Below are 26,119 nucleotides of genomic sequence, written 5' to 3'. Positions count from 1 at the left end.
CTTCATCCAAGGTGAATCCATTTCGCCTTGGCTTCATCTAGCGGACTATAGCGGACCAATTTTAATGTCAAATTTTACAACAGCTGTTACTTCTCAGAATTTTTTTGATAAATTGGATTTTTCGGAAGAACATATTTTGCTGCTGTATATTATTAAAAAAACAAGAATTTAACCCAAAAACTATAATCAAAAAAGGTAAATATTATGAGTTGCGATTCTTAATTTAAGAAAATATTTTCTATGTATAAAATCATAAAAAACATTGGTTTTACAAAGGTTTTACCGGTCAGGAGCTGAAAACCTTCGCTTTAATCTAACAACAAAAACAAAAAAGTAAATAATGGGCTCGCAACCGCAATACAAATTGCTTATTGTGCAAGCTCTATTGATTACATTTGTGGCTGCAAGGAAACATCACTTGGAAGTGCGCGTAAGTGGTCGTTGATATACTATTCCAAGTGACGATGTATATGCATATAATTTGTATATTTTGCAGAACGATGTGCGTCCCTACATTGCTCTTAGTACATTTGGTTTCTATATCGATGGCCATTTGAATGTACAATTAAGTAAATTGCATATCGAGAATGAAGATGGACATGATTTGGTAAGAGTTTTTCTTAACACTATTCAAAAATTAAAGGTAATAGTCTAGTTAAGGGGTCGACTGCTAATACGCTACCAAAAATATCGAGAGAGTTGTCAAACGACGCGTCTTGACATCAGTATTAATAATCGGATAGCGGAAAATAAAAATTTTAACGCGTTCAAAAGATATTAACGAAAAACCGAAAAAAGACCCACGGGTACCTCCGAAACCGGGGGTCGGATCCATAGTATTTTTGCGCAGAACACCTTTCTGCGTTGGCGGCCTTCGGCCACCAACTTCAACTGCACATATCTCCGGACAGAGATAAAATTTTTCTTTTCCGCCAAGGATTATTGTTCTCGAGATTAATACGCGTCTTTTGACACCTCACTCGATATTTTTGGTAGCGTATTAGCAGTCGACCCCTCAACTAGACTATTACCAAATTAAAAGGTGTATTTGCAATAAAATGATTTATATTCCGATACTTACTAATTGGATTTTTATTGCAATTGAAATAATATATTATAGCTTGGCTTGACGTTAGATAAAACAAAGATCGATCAAATGAATCCTTACCTCGACTCACATCAAAATCATTGCATACTAGAAGAACCATCAGGCATGCAAAATAGTGGCCCAATTTTATTATTTTTATTTGATTTAAAAAATCAGCGGTAAGTCTTCTACTTAAATATTTGTTTTTTATCGCATAAAAAATATGTGTGTTTTATTTAATTAAAGCGTTAAAGTAGAATGTTCCCCTGAGTGGAAGAATCAACACATTTATCGTAAAAAGGAGTTGCTTCCTATTTATCGTGGCAAGCGTCATTCGAAAATGACCGAATCCACTCTATATCTACAGCGTCGCCGTAAACGAAGTGAGGATGTTGTTCCACCAGTAGGACCTGAAGATAATGATTTATCCTTAGAAGATCAACAATTAATGGATGATGATTCAGTTGAGGTGCACCAAAAAATAAAGCCTTCGACACCACTTCCTGTAGCTAAAGTACCATCGTCTAACAAATCTGCAAATTTTGCTGCTTCTGATGTAAAACCAGAAGTTGCTGATGCAGCAGCGCTTGCTGCAACTACAAAAACTGTTCAAGCTCCTTCTATTGAGTCCGCAGAAAACCCCTTTCCTCATGACGTTGAAATCGCTGCACCAGCAGCTATAATACCAGCTGCACATGATTTAGATCAAGATATGCAATATCAGCTTTGTAGAAATTACTCTATGCCATTATATAAAAATGTTATTAATGGCGTGGTATACTATAATATGTCGGTATGTAAATTTTTAGATTAACAAACAATTACTTTATTTAACGCAGCAAATTTAAATATTGCAGTTTTCTATGCTTGTTGCTACATTACACGACGAAGGCCTATATAATCTGTATTTCCACGCATGTCCGAACTATAGAACAACGAAGCAGATTTCATTTGATGTATGTTACTTTGTTGTATATTAAAAGTTTAGGAAAATATTAATCAAATATCAATCAAACTCGCGAAAATATTAATCGCTAAACTAATTAATTATTTACAGGTCGATATTGAAGAGCGGAATAATAAAAACTTTCTATCAGCTGGCGAAATGCCTTTGCCCGCATTGTATTCTATGATGAGTGTGTTGTTCTTCTTATCCGGTTTCTTCTGGGTATTCATTTTAAAGAAGAGCAAGTGCGTATAAGTTTTATAAAATTGTTTTATGTGCAAAATATTTGGTTAATATTATACATATTTTAATACATAGGCACAGTGCTCATAAGCTGCATTATATCATGGCTGTGTTGGTATTCTTGAAATCGTTGTCGCTCATGTTCCACTCCATCAATTATCATTTTATTGATATACGAGGCGAACATGTTGAAGCTTGGGCAATTTTGTATTATGTTACACATTTGTAAGTATATAGCATTGTGCTCATGTTACTTTTTAAATTTGATGAAAAGCCACGCTCAAGTGGCTCGATCAGCCAAAAGTTATTAAAAAAAATTCAAGATGTAAGACGAATTAAGCTAGCCGTTTCAGAGTTGGATAATATGGATGTTGTTAGAGGTGTTGGCTCCAGATTACAATGATAGTATGTCTCATGAGTTGGATAATACGGATGTTGTTAGAGGTGTTAACTCCAGATTACAATGATTGTGTGTGTCGTGCGGAGACAAGGAAAGAGAAGCTATGATGTTCTGCCTTTCGAGTTTTTGGCCTTTCGAAAACAACATAATGGGATAACAATAGGCGCATTGACTTGATCGGCTCCATCCAAGCTGGGGTGCTACACAACGCTCTGTATCTAGTTTTGTACTTTTGACAAAATATTGAATTGGCATGAAATAACGCGAATATAAGTTTTTTTTTTATTATCTTAATATATAAGAAGCACGTGTCACAACATGTTTGGGCGCGATGGATTCCTAAACTACTGAACCGATTTTGAATTTGCACCCCGTGTGTAGTTTGATCTAACTTGAGAGATAGGATAGGTTATATCTCAGTTTATAGTCGAAATATTATTTTATTGCAATTTTTTATTTGTTTATACGTAATAATAAAATGTTACGTATACGCAGTGGTGTACCTCTTTTTAGTTGGTATGAATATGTTTGTGCACGTGCTTATTTAACTTTACATATATGTATATATATATATATACATATAGCTCATCACAAGGCCCGCGAGAGGGGGCCCGGGGTTTCTTAGGGGTCCGGGGTTTCTGAGGGGGCCCGCGATTTGAGGTACAAGACATTTTTTTCATTCACGAGAGTCTTTAGTTGTTCCATGTGCAATTTTTAAGCCGAATTTCAAAAGTAAGGAATATCTGCATTTCGTTTTAATATTATAGTGAAGTGTGAAAAATAAAAATCTATATATGTATATTAAAAGAAAGGCTAAAATGTGTGTTAGTCGGTCGCCGGTGTTTGAAGAGATGCGTCCGTCGATTTTGTTCAAACATACCTATTTACATACGTCCTATTCGATTTGCATGAAATTTGGTATATAAATTTGCATATATTAGTAATATTAGTATTTACGATCCTTTTTTCCCGGAAGAAGACCAGAGACGGACTGAGACTCGGAGTGGGACTGGAACTGGGACTGGAACAAAATACATACCACCCTCTGGGACAGGCAATAAGGGATGAAGAAGAATGAGAACAACTTGAGAGAAGAGAAAAGAGAGACCGAGAAGGAGCCTGAGAAAGAGATAGAATAAGACGAAGATGGAGATAGATGAAGCGAAAAAGACGGAGGGGGGAGTGAATAAAAGGATAAGGAAAAAGTGAAGAGGGCGGGAGGGCAGAGTTAGACGGAAAAAGCTCATTAAAATGTATGCAGATAGGCCAAATTTAGGGCAGAACAACGTCTGCCGGGTCTTCTATATAAATTAAAGCCAAATTTTTTAACTTACAAAATCATGTTTCTTTTTTTCTATAAATCTAGGCTCAAAGGCTCAGTATTATTCATTACAATAGTATTAATGGGAACTGGTTGGACATTTATCAAGCCCATCCTCTCAGATAAGGATAAGAAAATATTTATGATAGTTATTCCTCTACAGGTAAATATTTGATTTATTCGAATTTCAATTGTCACCTAAACTAAATTAAACATCTGTGCTACCAACAGGTTTTGGCCAACGTAGCTGAAATCATCATTGACGAATCCGAAGAAAGTGATATTGAATTTCGTACTTGGCGCAATATATTCATATTTGTTGATTTACTCTGCTGTGGTGCCATATTATTTCCCATTGTCTGGTCTATCAGGCATTTACATGAAGCATCAGCTACTGATGGCAAGGCTGCCATAAATTTACGCAAACTAAAACTTTTCCGCCAGTTTTATATTATGATTGTTTGCTATATTTATTTTACACGAATTATTGTTTATTTACTCAAAATGACTGTAGCTTTTCAATACGCATGGCTTGATGAAATGTTTCACGAAATGGCAACATATGTCTTTTTCGTATTGACAGCTTATAAATTTCGACCCACCTCATCACATCCATACTTTGCAGTACGAAGTGAGGATGACGATGAAGTGGAAGTACTTACTGAATCTGGTCTCACCGAGGGCTTACATCGCACAAAAGCTCTCAATCGCAATGCACCACCACCAGCCGGCTCTACTTTATTGAATGCTGCCGGTACTACCGAGGAACGAGAAGGCTTAATATCTAAACGTGAATCGAGTCATGAATATGATTAGACAAGAAGCGAAGTCTAATTCGAGATAATTATTATAATATTTTAGCTATTTTTTTAACTGACTTTTGAAGCATTCAATTATGCAATAAACTAAATATTTTTAAAATTTGTATGCGTTTGTACAGTGCCAAGTAATATCATTTAAAGCTCTAAAAACTCAATCATTCAGACTATCATGCACATGCAACAATGGCATCTCAAATAGCAAATGGCATTTTATTCGAAGTAGCGATGTGTTATAAACATCAAACTTATATAAATATTTGCTTATAGTTTGTAGATATTGTTCTAAGCTTTCATATAAATAATTCATAACAGTTAAATTTGAGACAAAATAAATAATATACCATGCAATATAATATTTAAATAAGTGTTCTTTTTACTTGTAATTGCTAACTCAAATCATCTATAAAAAGTAATTCACAGAGTGCGTAAAACGTTTTTAAAACGAAATTAGACAAAAAATCAAATAATTATTTTCAAGAATTTTGCACTTGTTATATATAGCTTTGAATGATTATATGCATACATATAAATATTAGTAGCACATTTATAATTTTTAATTTAAGATTCCAAATTTTCTTGTATTCTTTGCGCTTGCTCTAAGTACTTATAAATTTGTGGATATTTGATATTAGAACATTCTTTATATTTATAAATTTCTAAACTTCGGCATAAATTGTATGAAGAACACCATATACGTTGTTATAGAACCCACAATCTGGAAAAATGTATAAAAAAAAAAAGGGTTAAGTTAACTATATTTTCATTTGTATTGAAGTTACTAAGCTTCTTTCGATGGCTTATTCGATGGTTTGAACAACATGCAATTTGATTTGACTAGAAAATGTTTGTTTTAACGGCAAATCGGTAAATCGTTTTTCAAGTCAGTTCGTTACATTGACTTAACGTCTAGAACAGTCTCGGATATCTATCAGAATATCTTTTCAGTTGTTAAGTCTAAGTATCACAATACTTTAGTGCTTTATAATTATTAAGTTTATTTTTTTTTTGCTTGGGGTTCAACTTACACTATTAACATTTTTCCATCCAAAGGAGATATACCAAAACCATCAATGCGTATTTTTTGATGTAGCATTTGTAGTGAAAAGTTTTGTATCTGCAAATAAATAATTCAATTACTATGCAATAAATAACTTAGTTAATTATTTATGTTGTAGTAGCATTTTACATTTCCCGACGTAGATATTCAAACTTGTATTTGAGATCGGCTTGGGCCGGACCACTTTCTTAGAAGTTAGATGAGTTGGTTTAATGACACCTTAAAAAAATGGCCATTGGTCTTACAAAGCGAAAGTTCAGATTCCAATGTATAATATCCACTTAGTCTTCTTTTTTTTGTAGCGATAAAGGCACTCTCGGAGGTTTTTTTAGGTTCCGGTTATTTTTGTAGCGATAAAAATACTCCGCGAAGGTTTTGCGGAGTGTTATCGATGTTGATGGTCCTTTTCCGGATATAGATCCGGTACGTTCTGGTAACATTACGTACATTCTGTAACCATTAAGGTACAAGCTCGACCATCTCGAGAACGATTTAATATGACCACAATAAACCTCCGCCCCCACCCTCTACTTCCAGGATGAACTTGGGGTCGCCAGAGCCTCGGCTGCTAAAAGACAAGGTTCGCCATGGGAAAGTGAGGTGACGAATTAAACAAGGGGTACCACTACATATCGAAGCTACCTTCACTAGCAGAAGGATTCACTATTGTATCCTACGCCGATGACTGCACAATAATGTCCACAAGCCCAGGTACGCACACCGATGAGCTTTGCAATAAAAAACACAGCTATATCCCTGATCTCTCCAGTTTTTTCGTCTCGCGAAACCTGACATTGTCATCGGCGACGTTATTTACAACATGGACGCGACAAATGTCAACCATATTGGACATCCACGTCGATGGCATTACGCTACTGACTGTCTTACACCCAAACATTTCGTGTTTGACGTTCGATAAGGATCTACATTTTGGAGAGCATGCAACCGCAATTGTACCTAAAATCCAGAGCCGTTATAAAATCCTCACATCTCTTTACCGGCAGCACTTGGGGTAAAGACAAAGAAACGCTCATTACCACTTACAAAGCAATTGGCTGGCTGATTGCATGCTACGGGTCCCCGATATGGTCGCCAAGCCTAAAAGTTGCTCACTGGAAGAAAATACAGGTATGCCAAAACACTGCCGTCAGAACCGTTACAGGCAGTCTTCTTATGTCCCCACAACGCCACCTATACCATAAGGCGAGCTGAACAAACAGTTTCTGCTGAATACCCAGAATCCTGGCCTTCCCAACAGACATATGATTGATGAGGCCACACAACAGGGGCTTCAGAGGTAATATCCGTAAGCATTATGCGGAAATGCGGCTTCTGAGAACGCAGACGTATGAAGCAAAAAAGCACAAGCAGGTCCTCAGTGATATCCATAAACATGCGTCGCACCTCTATGCAAGGAATTGCCCGGCGAATCCAGTTCTTAAGGAAAAGTACCCGGAGCTCATAGAAGAGGAACACACTCTCCCTAGGGAAACGCGCGTCACTCTAGCTCAACTTCGATGTGGGTACTGTAACGGGTTACAGAATCAACCCCAACATATAAAATGTATGTCCTGTTTGCAATGTGGCCCACATGACCATCCCTTCAATTGCTTTTATGCGATGGATTTATCTCGCTCCAGTAATCGACTCAAAAAAGGAAGCGAAGATCCGACACTTCCCATTTCCTTCCTGAAAGATCCTTAAAGGCTTTCTCCCAACCTGCCAAGTTCTCTGAACTCGGAAAAATGTGGGAACGCCGAGGCGTTCGGTAAGCTTCGACCGTCTGTGTGATTGAAAAGCTTGATATTGAAAAAATCCGAGTAACTCAGTAAAAGCTGCTGCTATCTGCAGCTGATTTCACTACTAACTTCCTGTAAAATATTTACTTACTTAAATGGGGCTTAACCGTTTAAGCAGGTTTAGCCATCCTAAAGGGAGCGCAAGACGCTTCTTTGCAGGAGTTACTAGGGCCTATTGGTAAGACCAAGGGTTTTTAAATCGTTTTCCATCTGGTCGTTTCAGGGGAGAATGGGCCTCTACTTCCATAGGCGTGTTCCGATAATAAATTCTGTTTTAATTCGATGGAATATGTTGACGTTTGCTTGAATCTCATACATTTAATATTAAATCTTCGTATTCACCGTCGTCAACTCGTAGAAGTTCCTATGTATGATATGTTGAACAACTTTTCTCGAATACTCCAAGAGCTACCTCATCTGATGATGTCAGCGTCCGTGCTCCCTCAAAATATATCAGTACGCATACGATAACTGATTTGGAGGAGTTCATGTAAATATTATACGATTACCTTAGGAGCGAAGTGGAGTTTTTGTTACGGTTCGCTTTTTCACGTGGAAATATGCACTACCAGCAATATAGTCACTTCTCCATTTTCCAGTACTATCTGCCCCAAAACTCAACTTAGTGAATTAATATAAAGTGGTGTTTCACTTTAAGCAAGGAGGGCCACCGATTCAAAATAACTTTGCAAACTCGTTTGAAAAGGTGTTTCGGTTTAAGTTTAGCTTAGGACACTCCCCGAAGGCCTTGGGAAGTGTTATCGATGTTGATGGTACTTCGCCGGATTCAGATCCGGTACGTTCCGGTACCAAGCCCGACCATCTCGGGACCGACTTGTTATGACCACATGCGACCTTCTAGGCCATACCGCCCTCCCACCCCCTAGATCCATGAGGAGTTCGGGGTCGCCATATCCTCGGCTGTTAATGAAACAGGATTCGCCACGGGTAGGTGAGGTTGACGATTGGTTGGAGTACCGGATTTGATTTAAATAAAAAAAAAGTAAAGGTGTCACTTGATAAGTGAAATATCATGGATTCAAAACTATGTTTTCCTAATTTATAGCTTATTATTCTAGTCTATGACCATTTTAAATTTGTTTTATATCTAAGTTGCCGTGGTCTTTAACCGATACTGTCCATTTTTACTAGAAATATTTCCTGCTATAGGGAAAATTTGTGTACCCAATTTTATTACGATATGTTAACTTTTCTTCAAGTTAGGGCTCCCGAAACTAGAAAATTGCTTAGTCATAAAAGGGGCGGTGCCACGCCCATTTTTTAAAATTTGAAGTTTTTCTTTTTTGTAAAGATAAAGCTTCTTTTATTCGTCCACGCCCCTTTTAAAAATCTTTTATATAAAAGTGGGCATGGTGCTTAACCGATTTCGTTAGTTTTTCTTCAAAGCATTCCTTATAGTAAAGGCAATCTCTCTACCGAATTTTGTTACGATAGGTTTAACGATTTTTGATTTATGAATAATAATATTTGTAAAATTGATTTTATCACAAGTGGGCGGTGCCGCGCCCATTTTATAATTTTTTTTCTAATTTTTATCCAGAGTCTCAATATCAGTCCACACGTCAAATTTCAACATTCTAGATGTGTTATTTACTAAATAATCAAGTTTTTTTTTGTGTTTTCCAAAATGTTATATATATAAAAAGTAGGCGTGGTTATCATCCGATAACACCCATTTTCAATACCAATCTATTCTGGGTCAAATTTGGTGAAGATATCTCAATATTTACTCAAGTTATCGTGTTAACGAACAGACGTACGGCCGGACATGGCTCAATCAAATTTTTTTTCGACACTGATGATTTTGATATATGGAAGTCTATATCTATCTCGATTGTTGTTGTTGTTGTAGCAATGCTCGCCCCACCTAATAGCCGCGACCGATCACAAATTGTCATCAATATCCTCTAACGGGAGTCCAAGGAAACTTGCCGTTTCAACAGGGGTGGACCATAAGGAAAGGGGTGTTAGAGGCGTTGGTTCCACATTACAATTGAAGAGATGGTTGGTGTCATGTGGAGACACATTGCAAGCGGGGCATACATTTTGTATGTCGGGGTTGATTCTGGATAGGTAAGAGTTTAACCTGTTACAGTATCCAGAACGAAGTTGAGCAAGAGTGACACGCGTTTCCCTGGGGAGTATGCGTTCCTCTTCCGCGAGTTTTGGATAATTTTCTTTAAGTACTGGATTCACCGGGCAATTCCCGGCATAAAGGTCCGACGCCTGTTTATGGAGTTCACCAAGGACCTGCTTGTGTTTTTTCACTTCATACGGCTGGGTTCTCAGGTGCCGTATTTCCTCAAAATGCTTACGGAGATGACTCCTTAAGCTCCTAGGCGGGGCTGGTTCATCAATCAGATGTCTGTTGGGATGCCCAGGTTTCTGGGTATTCAACAGGAACTGTTTGGTCAGCATCTCATTTCTCTCCCTGATGGGGAGTATTCTCGCCTCATTATGCAGATGGTGTTCTGGGGACATAAGAAGACAGCCCGTGGCGATTCTGAGAGCAGTATTTTGGCAGGCCTGTAGTTTCTTCCAGTGGGTGATTTTTAGGCTTGGCGACCATATGGGTGACGCGTAGCACGTAATCGGCTGGCTAATTGCTTTGTATGTAGTCATGAGCGTTTCTTTATCTTTTCCCCAGGTACTGCCAGCGAGGAATTAGAGGATTTTGTTACGGCTCTGAATTCTCTGAACGATTGCGGCTGCGTGCTCACCAAAATGTAGATCCTGATCAAACGTCACACCCAAGATGTTGGGGTGTAGGACAGTCGGTAGCGTAGTGCCATCGACGTGGATGTTCAAAATGGTCGACATTTGGGACGACCATGTTGTAAATAAGGTCGCGGAAGATTTAGTCGGTGATAATGCCAGTTTTCGCAAGGCGAAAAAACTGGAGAGATCGGGGAGGTAGCCGTTTATTTTATTGCATGGCGCATCGATCTTTGGGCCTGGGCCTGTGGCCATTATTGTGCAGTCATCGGCGTAGGAAACGATTGTGACTCCTTCCGGTGGTGAAGGTAGCTTAGAAATGTAGAAATTAAACAAAAGTGTGGATAGGACACCACCCTGTGGCACCCCTTGTTTAATTCTCCTTGGTTTTAATGTTTCGTTTCTAAATTGCACCGATGCCTGCCGACCACCCAGATAATTTGCGGTCCACCTTTTAAGACATGGGGGAAGTTAAGCATCGGCATGGCTATGCCGTCTGGGCCCACTGCTTTCGATGGTTTAGCACGACCAATGGCGTCCTCAACTTCTTTAGCGGTGATTCCCTTATACCTGTACAACCAACCGTTATCCAATCAAAGTTAATATACTCTGTGTGCAAAGCACGCTGAGTATAAAAAACAGAAATAAACTACATAAATACCTGCACCGAAATTACCGAATTCTCCACTGAGCCGCGGATGTTATGCAGCTCAAGAGCAATGAATTTCAACTGCAAAAAGGAAAAAAAATAAGGAGAAAAACAAAAAACTTAATCAGGCATATGATGAACAAATCATTTTTGATCGGGCTTATCACATTCGTGCATTTCTGTGATGTTAGTAAAAGTGCTTGAATCTCCAAATAGGCAGGCAGCATTAATATATTTTCTATTTTAAAAATAGAAGAAATTTGTATGTATACACAATAGCATAAGGCAAGCCCTTCTATTAGCATTTAAAGTTTCAGCGGCTCCGAAGGCACCTTCTGACCACAAGAGTTACAGCTCAGGGAGCTGGCGAAGGTATTGGCCCAGTCCAATGCATTGTCTAAGCTTTGGTAATTCGACGGGGGAATAGATTTTATTTTTATTTATTATATTATTTGTTATTTAATTGGGCTATATATTATTTTATTTAGAGAGGGAGGTCGCTATGCACCTGTTACACCTTGTATTTATTCATTGGGGGCGAGCACTGGGGGCTCCAAGGTATTGGCTGCGGGTTGAGCCACCTTGTTGTGCTTTGTTTGCTAAGTTTTATACAACATTTTGAATAATTAACGAGCAATTTAAGAAACGTACTTAATCTTTGATCATCATACATACATATATACATACATACATGCATAGATGATCTATGATATAAGTAAATGTAAATAACGTTTTATCATAGCAATATTAAACAGCTAACAACAGTTTATGAAAAAATCGTATAATTTACTGGTCCGTAGACACCAATTAATACACAAATAAAAGAAAAAATGCAAGTCGCGATAACCTCCGAAGTGATTTTAGACGGAGCTTCTCTTCCAATTTGTGTCGTGGTTCTTTTAATTTTTCCCGGACGGGACGGGACCTTAATTTTTACGGCGACGCCGACGTAAATCACTTCCGAGAAGCGACCTCGCTTGGAACAACTTTTTCTAATTGAAAAAAACTTGTTTCTAAATTTTTGATGCTGCTTTGCCCGGAGTTTGAACTCATGGTCTTCGGTATGACAGGCGGAGTACGTTAAAACGGCGGCCGCCGTTGAGCAAACAATAAACTATCGCTGAGTTTAAACTTCGTTTACTATCAATCAGCAATCAATTTTATTCAATTAACAATCATTTTGGAACATATTAATAGTGGCGCTACGTGTTATTTATTTTAATTAAATATAGTTCAGTTTACTTACTTACTTACTTAATCGGCGCTTAGCCATCTAAACGGTTATGTCCGTCCAACATGGCGCGCCAGTCGCTCCTTTGCTCCGCCAACCGGCGCCAATTGATCACACCAAGGGAGTATAATCGTTTTCCACCTGGTCCTTCCAACGGAGTGGGGGCCGCCCTCTACCTCTGCTCCCATAGGCGGGTTCCGATAGAAACACTTTATTGGCCGGAGCATCATCTTTCATTCGCATAACATGGCCTAGCCAGCGCAGCCGCTGCGTTTTAATTAGCTGGACTATGTTGATGTCTGCGTATAGCTCGTACAGCTCATCATTAAATCTTCTTCGGTACTCGCCATCGCCAACGCGTAGAGGTCCATAAATCTTTCGAAGAACTTTTCTCTCGAACACTCCCAAAGCCGCTTCATCTGCTGTTGTCATGGTCCATGCTTCTGCCCCATATAGCAGGACGGGTACGATAAGTGACTTGTAGAATATGATTTTCGTTCGCCGAGAGAGGACTTTACTTTTCAATTACTTACCTAGTCCAAGTAGGATTTATTGGCAAGATTGATTCTTCGCTGGATTTCAGTGCTGATGTTGTTGCTAGTGTTGACGCTGGTTCCCAAATAAACGAAGTCTTTCACTATTTCGAAATTATGGCTGCCGACAGTAGTGTGGTTGCCAAGGCGCGTATGCGCTGACTCTTTGCTCGATGACAGCAGGTACTTCGTTTTGTCCCCATTCACCATCAAATCAATCTTTACCGCTTCGTTTTCCAGTTTGGAGTAAGCAGAACTAACAGCGCGGGTGTTTAGGTCGATTATATCAATGTCATATGCCAGTAATTGCACGCTTTTATAGTATATTGTTCCAGTGCGGTTAAGTTCTACAGCTAGTATAATTTTCACCAGCATCAAATTAAAGAGATTGCACGATAGGGGGTCACCCTGTCTGAAACCTCGTTTAGTTTCGAACGGCTCGGAGAGGTCCTTCCCAATTCTGACTGAGCTGCTGGTGTTGCTCAACGACATTTTGCACAGCCGTATAAGTTTTGCGGGAAACCAAATTCAGACATAGCGGCATATAGGCAGCTCCTTTTCGTGCTGTCGAAGGTGGCTTTAAAGTCGACGAAGAGGTGATGTGTGTCGATTCTCTTTTCAAGGTTTTTTTCCAAGATTTGGCGCATTGTGAAAATCTAGTCGATTTACCAGGTCTGAAGCCGCATTGATGAGGTCCAATCAGCCGGTTCACGGTGGGCTTCAATCTTTTGCACAATACACTTGAAAGGACCTTATATGCGATATTTAAAAGGCTGATTCCACGATAGTTGGTGCATTTTGCAGTATCCCCCTTCCTGTGGACTAGGCAAAGAACACCCGTCGGGCATGCACTCTTCCGCCCATATTTTGCTAAGAAGCTGCTGCATGCGCCTTACCAACTCCTCGCCGCCGAACTTGAATAGTTCCACAGGCAATCCATCAGCGCCCACGGCCTTGTTGTTTTTCAACCTGGTTATTGCTATTCTAACTTCGTCATAATCGGGCGGGGGGGACATATATTCCGTCATCATCGATTGCGGGATCGGGTTCTTCATCTCTGCGCGGTAAATTGCTGCCTCCATTTAGGAGAGCAGAGAAGTATTCCCTCCATAATCTAAGCACTCTCTGGACATCAGTTACAAGGTAGCCGTTTTCATTCCTACAGGAGTTTGCCCCGGTCTTAAAACCTTTCTTCTGTCGCCGTATTTTTTGGTAAAATTTTCGGGCGTTATTCCTGGTGGCTAGCAGCTCAAGCTCCTCGCACTCACGTCTTTCTGCTTCTGCTTGTTTCTTCCTGAAAAGGCGTCTCGCTTCTCTTTTCAACTCACGACAGCGTTCACACACTCCTCTTCTCGCGCTCGCTTTTAACGTAGCCCTGTAGGCAGCGTCTTTTCTTTCGGTTGCAACGCGGCATTCTTCATCGTACCACTTGTTTTTTCGTGGCCGCCGGTAACCAATTTTTTCCTCGGCGGCAGTACGAAGTGCTTTGGAGAAATGCTCCCACTGCTCCTGTATTCCTTCAGGATGAGTTGTGCTCTCAGAGAGCAGGTGTGAGAGTCGAGTTGCGAAATCATTGGCAGTCTGTTGTGATTGAAGTTTTTCGACGTCTAGCTTTCCTTGTGTTTTTTGTTCCTTGGTTTTAGCCGCGTTGAGGCGGGTGCGTATTTTGGCTGCAACTAGATAATGGTCCGAGTCGATGTTAGGTCCTCGGTTCGTGCGCACATCTAAAACACTGGAGGCATGCCGTCCGTATATCACAACGTGATCGATCTGATTGCGAGCATTTCGATCACGAGACATCCATGTAGTTCAGTTTACATAATTTGTATATTTTCCGCCATCCCTTATAAAATTTTTTGGAAACAAACCGGTTTTGCCGTTGCGCATTATCAGTGTAATTTTTCGTTCTCCGGCAACTGCTTAAGAAACAGGATACGCTACGGGTATGTGAAGTCAACAGTTGAGTTGGAGAAGCTATAAATTGCGCTACACAATCTCTTAAATCATTTGGGTCTCCTCTTACAACAAATATACTTCCCGCGTGTATATTCTAAACCCCCAAACCGCTGGAAGCTTTTTTAATATGGTTGAATTAAAAAAAAAAAAAAAAATTTAAAAAATATAATTTTTCTTTATTTATAGTTAAAGATAAGATACAAAATTTCATCTAAGTCAGTTGAGCGGTTCCAGAGTCTAGTATACTAACTATGAAACTGAACTGCATTCATTTACTTATTTTAATCATAGGCTCAATGACTTAACTATACCGACTCCGAACGGCATCTGGTAAAGCAACATTTTCGTAAGAGAATATTTTCATGACGGAACTACTCATAAGGTGATCCCATTTTGAAAAACCTTTTCTATAAGATTTGCATGTTTAGTGTTACTCTCTCTATATGAACCTAGAACTTTTGGCATAATAAGTAACACAGTATATACATAGTAAGGCGAACGAAATTGTATTGTACGACCATTTGGTCCGAAATATGTCACGAAAAGTAAAAAAATCTCTTCGTTTTCATGAAATGATAGGGTATACCTGAATGCAGGAAGTGTTCACTTTAATAGCTAAGGAAGCGTCAGGTTGTCTGTGCCGTAGCCGAGGGCTATTGGCACGTTTTTGCTACTCTCGCCAAGTACCTGTGCTATTTGTGTAGAAACTCGAAAGTATAGACTTCGTACTTGTTCTGAGTATCATTTTCATATAACGGTTAAAATTCCACCAAAAAATCCAGCGGAAGTTTACAAAATAATAACAGTCATAATTTGGAATATTGCATCCCAAGAGGTTAAGGTCGTGCTTCTGATTCTATTTGTGGCGTGCGACTTCTAATAATTCCTTTAAATTGGCGGAAACTATATTTGACAATTAGTGATTAAAATTGCGTTAAACATATACATACATAAACTAGGTGATTACATAAAAGTGAACATAAACATCAGGAAATGAAAAGGGTATCCATGGGTTGTATGTCGCGATTGCTCATACTCGACCAAAAGCGCAACCGTGTGATCACTTCAAATATGAAGTCGTTACATCACAACGTGCTGTATTAAAGAAAGAATGACGTGAACTAAGTTTTTTGGACAAATTCGATACTATATTTAAGCAGGCAGAAGCTAGGAAATTAGGTGAAAAAAAGTGTTTAGTCACTATAAAAAACTCCAGGCTTGCATCCTGCGACTTAGCGTTTCCCAAAAAACTATATTTTATGCAAAAAGGCTCCAAAGTAATTAATCTCCAGTGGCGTAACAATAGGATGGCAGGGCTAGGAAAATGCCACGGCTCCCCCACCCGAGAGGGCTCTGTGCCAAGAGGCCGCCAGCTCAAAAAATATTTTTTTTACATTGTACCTGAGTATTTTACTTTATTTGGAAAGTATATTTTTATAAGTTCTGCTTAGAATCCAAAGTGAGACAACTAAAGACCATAATACAGTTTCAAGTTAATCGTTAAGCATTTCAAACTAAACAAAAAGATGTTGATTCATTTTTAGAGATGTAGGTACACGGTGCACGTGAGAGAGGTTATTGATATGCAAAATTTTTTTGAAACAATTCAAAAAATTTATAATTTTTTGGGCATAGTATTAAAAGATGGAATATTTTATCAAGTTTTATATCTAATAAAGAGAGTGAGTCTTCAACTTCAATAACATTGAAAACATTAAACCCGACTAGATGGGCAGGACGTTATGATGTGGTTTTTGCTTTAAAAGTTCGGTTTGTTGCAGTTCCAAATGCGTTAACGAATACATTATGATAAATTACAAATCAGATGAAAGAAATAAAGCTGTTGCAGTCAAAAAGAAGATTAAAACTACAATTTTGTTATGTTTTTGGTTTTCCATTGCAAGATCCTACTTACTACCGATGCAGCTTGTAAGCACTTCGGTCTTAAGCCACCGATCTTTCAAATAAGTCAAAACGTTTGAAATTTGTTCTAGAAGAATTGGAATGGTGTCGACATGAATTTGAAAATTAAAAAATTTTGATCAGCTTTGCGAAGATAACCGTCTCCAAGATCCGGAAAGTTTGTTCAAAGTGAACATATTTTATCGAGTATTGGACATCATTATAAACCAACTGAAATCGTATTTCATTCCAATGAATCAAACTGCTTCAAATTCCGATGTTTTTCAGCCTTCCACTTTAGTAAGAGTTTTAAATGACACTGATGTATTAAAAAAGAGTTTGTTGAGATATGTAAAAAAAGACAGAGAAAGACAAAGAAATAGAAAAATCTTTGCCAAGAGCTCTAGATCGATTTACAGTAGATCAGTTTACAGTTGATTTGTTTACAGTCGGCCTTTCCTGATTAATTGATACGACCTCGTATCAGTTTACATCTTCACCTTCGGATTCATCTTCTGCACAACATATGTCATCGATTTCTGTTGGTTCACAGTAACGCTTTAATTTATCTGAAGCATAAACAGATTTATATGGTCGCTGTTTACGTCTACTTCCCGGCAAATCTTGGATTATATATCGGTCCCGATCGATCACTTTACCAATTTCAAAGGGGCCTTTATATCGTGGTTCAAGCTTTCGTGAAAAACCTGTACATGGCGGTGCGTTCTCTGCTAGAACTAAATCACCTTCTTTATATACATGTGGTATTCGATGATGGCTGTCAAATCATTGTTTTGCTTTTAAACGTTTTTCATTGATTCGCATAGCAGCCTCTTTTCGAATTTGTTCTATATCACAATTTATTTGATTATCATCATTGAGAGCAAGAATAAGCTTATTTTTCAAAATATCTCGGGGTGTAAAATTGAAAAGTAATTCGTGTGGCGTTTTATTAGTAGTTCCGTTTCGCATGGTATTGATAGACCATTGAATTTTGCTTAATTCATTATCCCATTTATCGTCTGCAGTCGTAGATGGTAAAAGCATTGACAGAACCGTTCGATTTGTACGCTCTGCATGAGCATTCGCACGAGGAATTTGCACTGCATTTAAAATATGCTTAATAACATTTTCCTGACAATACTGTTGGAATTGTTTGGATGTGAACGCTGGTCCGCGATCAGTTACAATTCGTTCTGGTATTCCAACATAACTGCTGATTTCTTTCAACAGCTCAACAACATGCTTCGTTACGGTACCTTGTACTGCTCTGAGCATCGTGAATTTGGTAAACGAATCAACTACAACGAGAACATAATCATTACGCTTAGATGACTTCGGAAATGGACCTAAATTATCTAAATGAATCGTTTTAAACGGTATTGGTTCCATATCACTAAAAATGATATTGACCTTCTTTCATAGCGCCCATTTTTTTGTTGTACGCGCATTCAATGCAGGCTGCTATATACTTTTTAATATAATTTCGCATTCTTGAAAACCAACAGTTCCTTCGAAGCTTCTCGTAAATTTTGTCAACGCCCAGATGACCAGATTTCACATGACAGTCATGAACTATCTGCCATTTTAACAATTTTGGCACAATCCAAAGACGTTGATTATTTACCATGCGATACAACCGTCCATTTGCGAGACAATAATCAACTTTAATTTGCTTATCGTTTTCGTGAACTTTTTTAACAATTTCTTTAATGTTGTCATCTTGAAGTTGCATACTAAAAACCCAGTTGTCTTCTTCAATCTCCACCTTATCTATTTTAAGTGAAGCGGTTTCGATGTCATTAGGCGGTTCATCTGGGTTTCGACTGATTGCATCAACATGTAACATACGCTGTCCTGATCGATGTTCTACTTCTAATTCAAAATATTGTATACGTAACCACCATCGAGCGATTCGAGGAATTAATTCCTTTTTTTGCATGGCAGTTTTTATTGCACTACAATCAGTAACAACTTTGACGTTTTTGCCAGACACATAATAACGAAATCTTTCAAGACTTTCAACCACAGCTAACGTTTCCAACTCATAACTATGGTATTTACGTTCTTCTGTTGTTGTAGATCGAGAATAATAAGCAACAGCCTTCCAATCGTCTACTTCTCTCTGTAAAAGTACACCCGCCAAACCTATTGAACTTGCATCGGTGTGAATTTGATGTTCTGCATTTGTTCGATATGCAGCTACTACTGGTTTATTAACCAAAGCAGATTTCAATTTATTGAATGAATCTATTTGCGCTTCTTTCCACTCGAAAATTTGATCTTTACGTAATAACATTCGTAAAGGTTCGGAAATAACAGCGTAACATGGTACAAATTTTCGAAAATAGCCTGATAAGATAAAAACTGTCGAACTTCAGTTAAATTTCGTGGCTCAGGAAAGTTTTGAACAGCAGCTGTCTTTACGCTTCCTGGGCAGATTCCATTTGGTGTCAACTCATGACCAAAGAACTGTATCGATTCTTTTAAAAATTCAAATTTTTTTGGATTAAGTGTTACATTCAAATTACGAAGTATTTGAAAAATTCGCTCAAGTTTCTCAAACATTTCAACAACTGAATTGCTTCCGATGAGTATGTCATCCATATAATGCAACATATCACCCTTTTGCGTTTGTTCTTGAATTCGTGCCATTAAACGTTGAAAGACGGTTGGCGCATTCTTTAACCCAAATGGCATTCGCTTGAATTCATACAGACCTTCTGTCGTAATAAAAGCTGTATATTTTCGACTATTGGATTCGATTGGAATTTGATAGTACCCGCTATTTAAATCGAGTACGGAGAAATATTTATACTGCATGGCTTCATGCAGTCGTTCCTCTATATTTGGCATTGGATATACTTCTTTTTTTGTATGTTGATTTAATCGCCTGTAATCCACCATCTTTTTTCTTTCCCATTATTACAGGGCTAGCAAATTCAGACTGAGATTCACAAATAATATCATTATCTAACAAATCTTTTATCATATTCGAAACCAAAATTTTTTTTGGTTCGGGAACTCTATATGGACGTTGACGGATGGGCTCGACACAATCGACCTCAATTTTTATTTCAATGAGACTAGTTTTACCAATTTCACTTAAATTTTCAGCAAAAACATCTCGGTACTCTGCTAAAAGCTTCGTTAGTTGCAATTTTCTGTTATCGTACGTTGTGTTATTTTCCAATTTTATTTTATAAATTTTAGAATTGTGATTAAAATTCAACTTATCGTTATTAATAATTACAATAAAGTCATTTATGAAAATTTCGTGCCCTAAAAGCACATCATACATGTCAAGTTTGCAAATTTACTGTATCAACTTGCATACTAACGTTAATTTTATTTTTAGAAATTTTGGCACCACCACATATACCTTTCATTTTCATTATACAGGGCATAATTTTACAACTAATTTTTTTGGCTATCGACTCACGTACCATGTGACAATCACTGCCACTATCAATAAATGCAATTAATCGTTCACCATTAATGTATATTTCTTTTTCAAACATTTTACTAGTTTCGCATGCTCTCACATTCACGTTTTTACTACAATTTACAGGATCATTACGCGGATGCACTCTTTGACAGTCTTTGCATCGTGGACGATTTTGAGGTTTGGGGCAATTACTAGACAAATGTCCCTTTTCGGAACAATTATAACAAGTTAACTTTTCACTGGATTTTTCAAATTTTTCATTAGGAGCTGTTTTTGTTTCTGATTTTTTCGATGTATTGTCATATGTACTACGCGACGTTGTAGGCAAATTTTTTAAATATTCGTCAAGAGTTTCACGCATCTCTTTCATTGTATTAAATTTCAACACAGCGATTGCAGATTGTAAATCACGATATTTTAAACCTTCACGAGTATATTTTATAATTGCTGATTCACTTAATCCGTACCGTTTACCCGTTGCGCTCATACGAAAACAATATTCAATAACTTTTTCACTTTGTTTTCGTGTCGTACTACTCATAATATAGTTTATATCAGCCTCGTCCATCTTCGTACCGAATTCTTCAATTAATGCATTTGAAAAATCACGCCACGTTGCAAACAAACTTTGTTGACCGTCTAACCATAAACGTGCTACACCCTTCATTCGACTATATACAGCCAACAGTACGCACTTTTCTTCCCAAACATACGCATTCATAGCACTATTAACACGCTCAATAAATTGTTCGGCAGTTAACGCAAGATAATTAGTAGGATCAAAATCAGGAATAGTTTCTGCGATTTCTTTCACTGAATACCTATTATGAACACTTGTCATACTAGACATCTCATTCACATTTCCAACCACTGGAATGCTAATCACCGACCTTGGCTGAGACACAGATGTCGCATTCATTTGCGTCAGAGCATTTACCACACCCGATAACGTTTCTTTTAATTCATTAATTTGTTCTTGAAGAGAACCATTTTGACTCTGTGTCGTTTCGAGCTCTTCGTCTACTATATTTTGACTACACATTTCAATCTCATCCGATCTTAACACTTCCGACAATCGCAATATTAATTCGGCTTTCGTACCGGTAGTATTCAAGTTCTTTTCACTAAGAAAAACTTCAACTGTTGCACCGTTAATGATGCAATTTTAACCAACATTTTCTCTTTTATTATCATATATTTAACATTGATTAATTTTCGTTAACAACTATACAACCAACGTATGATCATATAAATTGCCCGTTCTACGTTCGAATGATACCATTTTTGAGTTTCACAAAATCGCAATATTTATAGCTGATGTCCCAGAGACACGAGGTTCGGATGCAAATTAGGTATGCATATTGCACAGAGGCAAATTTCACAAAATTAAATTGCAAATCGATTAAAAACACATTTATTTTCGTTTATGTTTATTTCACGACGCGAATTCATCCCACTTCTGAACTAATAAAATAGTAAAATTATAAAACTAATTGGTTTTAATTTAAAATTCGTTCATCAAGTTTTACAATTAATTCGAAACTGAAAAAATTATATCAAATATTTCAAAGCTTGCTTATTTTTCTTTGCCAAGAGCTCTAGATCGATTTACAGTAGATCAGTTTACAGTTGATTTGTTTACATTATGTAACTAGGTTATTCTGTCTACTGAAAATTCTATAGTCCGATCTTTAAACTTTGATGATGTTATAGACACTTTTGAGGAGCGGAATTCTCAAAAAAAAAAACCAGGGCCTGAAACTGTTATTCATTTTATAATATAATTCCTTGCAAAACTATTAATTTTGGACTTTAAATATATTTGGATCGAGATAAAAATTATTTTCGGATTTTTATTTTTTGAGTCCGATAGAACTAGTTAAACTTGGACTTTTAAAAATAAAAGTCCGGAAATAAAACTTATATCCGGACTTTTATTTTTTAAGACCAAAATAAAAGTCCCGCTTGATAACAAAGAAACGGCTTATCCGAATTAAAAAAATTTTGGCTTTAAAAAATAAGAAGCCGGACTTAACTTTTATTTCCGGACTTTGATTTTTAAAAGCCCGAGTTTAATTATCTCTATCCGACTCAAAAAATAAAAATACAGATTTTACTTTTATATGTGGACTTTTATGGAAAAAGTTCGAAAAGCAAAAAGGGTGCACGATTCGATATGATATTGCTATAGGGACACCTGGGAACTCAAACATTTACACCTAGGACAATTTATTGACCAGGCCTTTTTCGACTCCGAAAAAAAAATTATTATTTTCCGTCCCTGAAAAAAAAACATTTTTCTAAAAAAATATCTTATTGAAATTAATTTGTTATTTTTATTAGTGGGACATATACAACTTGTAATTGAGTACGCTGAAAATGTCGAAGTTTATTAAAGTTAAACTGTGTACAACGTGACGATTTTTGTTGATAGGGCCCCATCGAAAGAATTTGCCACGGGCCCCAGATGGTATAGTTACACCACTGTGAATCTCATCATCATTTAGTTGCGCTTAATCTCCTAAGTGGTTTTGGCCGTTTCGTAAGGTCACCCCAACTATCAATGTTCCGCTATAGATGGCGCCAATTGGGAGAGTAGGCGCCAGTAGTAGTACCAGCCCGACTTCTACGGGAACTCCTTTTTAGCGTTCGAACATTTAGTTCCGTGAATTTTAAACTCCTCTCCTCCTACTACAGGAATGCCTACTGAATATTTTTAGTCCCTTAACTTGCTTTATAACTTTACTGTTTATTTTACTCTTGCAATCATTAGCCATTTTCTCTGCTCCCTTCTACTCTTTTTCAGTCTTTCCTTCACCATTTTCTTTACTTCAATCCTACCTTTTTCTTTTTTCTATTTCTCTTTAACATCCCACTTCTCTTCTACTTCTTTTCACTTTAACTTCTCTTTTTCATTTCCCGTTATTTTTGTTCTGCTTTAAATCCCTCCTATTCTCTCCTCTTTTTGTGCAAGGCCACCACCTCTCCCTCCCGTTTTCCTATTCCACTACCCGCCCCTTTCTTTTTACCTCACTCTATTGCTTTTCGATTGCTTTCCTTCATTGTAGTCTTTTTCAATGCGACTCCTCTTAATCTTATTTTTACTAGTCCTCCTTTCCTTTGATATCCGGCAATACATTCTCTCCACCCCCAACTCCTTCATATTATTTTCCTCCTTATCTTCCATTGTTTTTATTCTCAGCCTTCTTTTCACTACTCTCCCACTTTCTTTTCCTTCACCTTCTACTTGCTTACCATCTTTCTATACCGCTCTAGGTTTCTTCCTAGTTTCCAGCTATTCCTTTCCCTAATAGTAATATTATATTTCCCGTCTATACTTATTTCTCCTCTTTCTTCAATCTGCCTTTCCTTTCCCTTTACAACTCCTTCTCGCACCTCATATTCACCTCTCCACCTATGTAGCTCCTTACCTCATCTTTCTCATTTCCCGCTCCCGTCACCCGTCCTGCTCATCCTTAAGAAGTGGGTGGTGCCACGCCCCTTCCAGAAAAAAAGTGTAAGTCGCCATATCTTCAAAAATATTTCAATTCTTCTTTTCACTACTCTCCCACTTTCTTTTCCTTCACCTTCTACTTGCTTACCATCTTTCTCTACCGCTCTATGTTTCTTCCTAGTTTCCAGCTATTCCTTTCTATAATAGTTATATTATATTTCCCGTCTATACTTATTTCTCCTCTTTCTTCAATCTGCCTTTCCTTTCCCTTTACAACTCCTTCTCGCACCTCATATTCACCTCTCCACCTATGTAGCTCCTTACCTCATCTTTCTCATTTCCCGCTCCCTTCACACGTCCTGCTCATCCTTAAGAAGTCGGTGGTGCCACGCCCCTTCCAGAAAAAAAGTGTAAGTCGCCATATTTTCAAAAATATTTCAATTATTTATATTACTTATATATCGCACGTCTAGATCAATAGGGAGCTAAGTAAAAAACTGAAATCTAGAAGTTAAAAAAAAATTTACTGATCTGTTTACTACTCACCTAAATAGGGCTTAAAAATTCCTTTGGTGCATATTTTCAAACATATGTATAACGAATTAGGCGTCTACTTTTTATCTGCTTCGCTATCACTGACGTCAATTGCGGGTACTACAAGGGCTCAAGTTTACCTCGTTGCACTATGTTCATACCTGCGTAGAGCTCATACATCTTCACATATACCTCCTTCGATACGGGCAGGACCATACATCTTTCAGAAAAATTTTTTCTCGGTTTAGATCTGCGTGGCACCCCCCACCTTCCCAAAATTGCATACTAATTAATACTTTACATATAAACAAAAAATTTATCCAAACCTTTGATTTTAAAAGATTCCCTATATCCTCCTTTCTTTTTTAGCCTACTTCCTCTAAACTGATGTCCGTTTTTCGTTCCGGCTTTGGTTTCATTTTCATTTCTTGCTTTTGATAAAAATACTAATAATTACATAAATACCGAATTATTTTGAAAAAGTATCTAAAGCCTCAGGGCCGGTTAATTCATTGTAGAACATAAAACATGCATCGACGACAACGCGAACGTAGATCATTAAAAGTACTGCTACGGTAGACATCCCAAATGTCTGCTGAAAGTAATCAAACATCTCATAAATATGCTGAAATAACCACTGTTTCTCTGCTAACTTCTGACTCACGAAGCTTTCAAAACCTAAAAAGGGTACAACACGATTAGCAAAACTTGTATACTCTGCCAACAAACTGATGTCAGTTCGCAGCTTCTCCAATTCGAGTCTTATCATTTCAATATGGAATATTATTTGCATATTTCGTAAATGTACTATATAAATATAAGGCGTAAACATTATCAAAAACTGTAATATATGTTGATTTGGTAAACGAAATATCAAAAAAACTGCTTCCATCAACAAATCAACGATCGCGATTCCATAGAAAATATATAGAAAGCGACGATGTATATGGAAAGATGTACGCCAATCCATGAGTTTCGTTTTGAATTTTCCTGTATTCGTTGCTTGATTGAGAATTGCATATTTTTCCCAAAAGTTTCGTAAAGCACAACGTCCCAAACAGTCTGACAATATATAATAACCAATTTAAGAACATCACTGAAGTACCCGAAACGATTGCGCGTGAAAAGAAATGTATCCGGTCGAAAAAATGTATTCACAGTGGCCAAGCAAAAAGTCAATAAAAGTAAATTTGTCCACATCACCAGACGTCGTTCAACCAGCTTTTGACGCGTTAGTTGTAGGCGCAGTGAAGCATCGAAACAACCGATTATTTGAAAGAAACATATATGAAAGCGCACAACGAAAGGAACTTGAATAGACATAACGAAGTTTTAATTTCAACTAAACTAAACAAGAATTATGAGAGCATTCAATTTTTGAAATGTCGCCATTTAATAGATGTGCAAATGTTGATAAAGAATGAAGTATGTAGCTCATGACGTTAAATATTGAATGCTTGAAAGTGTATGAATTAAGTCAAGGTCGAAACTCATTGAAGATAGTAGTGTTTTTTTTTAAATCATATTTATCAAATTGATGTTGAATCTTAATATATACAAATCTAGTGACACGTGATGTTTGTTCCCGACGGACTCCTAAACTACTGACCCGATTTTGAATTTGTTTTGCACCCCGTGTGCAGTTCGATCTAACTTGAAATATAGGATAGTTTATATCTCAGTTTATAGTCGCAATATTATTTTATTGAAAATTTTTTTATTTGTTTATACTTAACTTTGTTGTTAGGCTGGCTTTAGGTAAATTTTCGTAAAAATAAAACACAAGTGTTTTTCTTTTAACCAATGTATTTCGGTTACTCCACGGTAACCGTCTTCAGGGTAAAACTGTTGATAAAAACATAAATAAAACACAAATTAACAAACTTCAAACGTAAGAAAATAATAAAAAAATTAATTAATTAAACAATAGTAATAAAAATACATTATTTTTCACATACATTAAGTTTCACGCCTGCCCTTTGTGACGCGGAGTTTGGTACTG

The 26,119-nt window shown here is 37.4% G+C and overlaps 2 protein-coding genes across 3 annotated transcripts; one reads left to right on the top strand and one right to left on the bottom strand.

The window, feature by feature from the left end:
- Positions 1–32: 32 nt before the first annotated feature.
- LOC137250538 (protein GPR107) lies at positions 33–5,973 on the top strand. 2 transcript variants are annotated; one of them, XM_067783518.1, is made up of 10 exons: positions 33–180; positions 276–430; positions 497–607; positions 1,121–1,266; positions 1,334–1,880; positions 1,945–2,043; positions 2,145–2,278; positions 2,352–2,501; positions 4,043–4,160; positions 4,229–5,973. In XM_067783518.1, exons 2-10 carry the CDS (start codon positions 341–343, stop codon positions 4,811–4,813), a joined length of 1,980 nt encoding a protein of 659 aa, XP_067639619.1. In that variant the 5' UTR covers positions 33–180; positions 276–340; the 3' UTR covers positions 4,814–5,973. The 2 variants fall into 2 exon arrangements, with proteins under 2 accessions (XP_067639619.1, XP_067639618.1); XM_067783517.1 differs by having other exon boundaries at positions 37–195; positions 277–430.
- Positions 5,215–25,440, bottom strand: Gr8a (Gustatory receptor 8a). Its single transcript, XM_067783519.1, is given in 6 exon segments — positions 5,215–5,533; positions 5,846–5,932; positions 11,072–11,140; positions 11,227–11,297; positions 24,583–25,176; positions 25,179–25,440. Coding segments are annotated over 6 exon segments (1,152 nt in total). The 3' UTR covers positions 5,215–5,464.
- Positions 25,441–26,119: the final 679 nt, after the last annotated feature.

This window comes from Eurosta solidaginis, chromosome 4 (genome assembly GCF_040869045.1).
Source record: "Eurosta solidaginis isolate ZX-2024a chromosome 4, ASM4086904v1, whole genome shotgun sequence".
NCBI lineage: Eukaryota > Metazoa > Arthropoda > Insecta > Diptera > Tephritidae > Eurosta > Eurosta solidaginis.
This window is presented reverse-complemented; position numbering and strand designations above follow the sequence as displayed.

Bases quoted from the DNA above. Each gene is read 5' to 3' on its own strand.
- LOC137250538 (XM_067783518.1), top strand. From the start codon at position 341: ATGGGCTCGCAACCGCAATACAAATTGCTTATTGTGCAAGCTCTATTG. The intron at 431-496 runs GTAAGTGGTCGT...TATATTTTGCAG, and splicing joins AACATCACTTGGAAGTGCGC to AACGATGTGCGTCCCTACAT. The intron at 2,279-2,351 runs GTGCGTATAAGT...TTTAATACATAG, and splicing joins TTCATTTTAAAGAAGAGCAA to GCACAGTGCTCATAAGCTGC.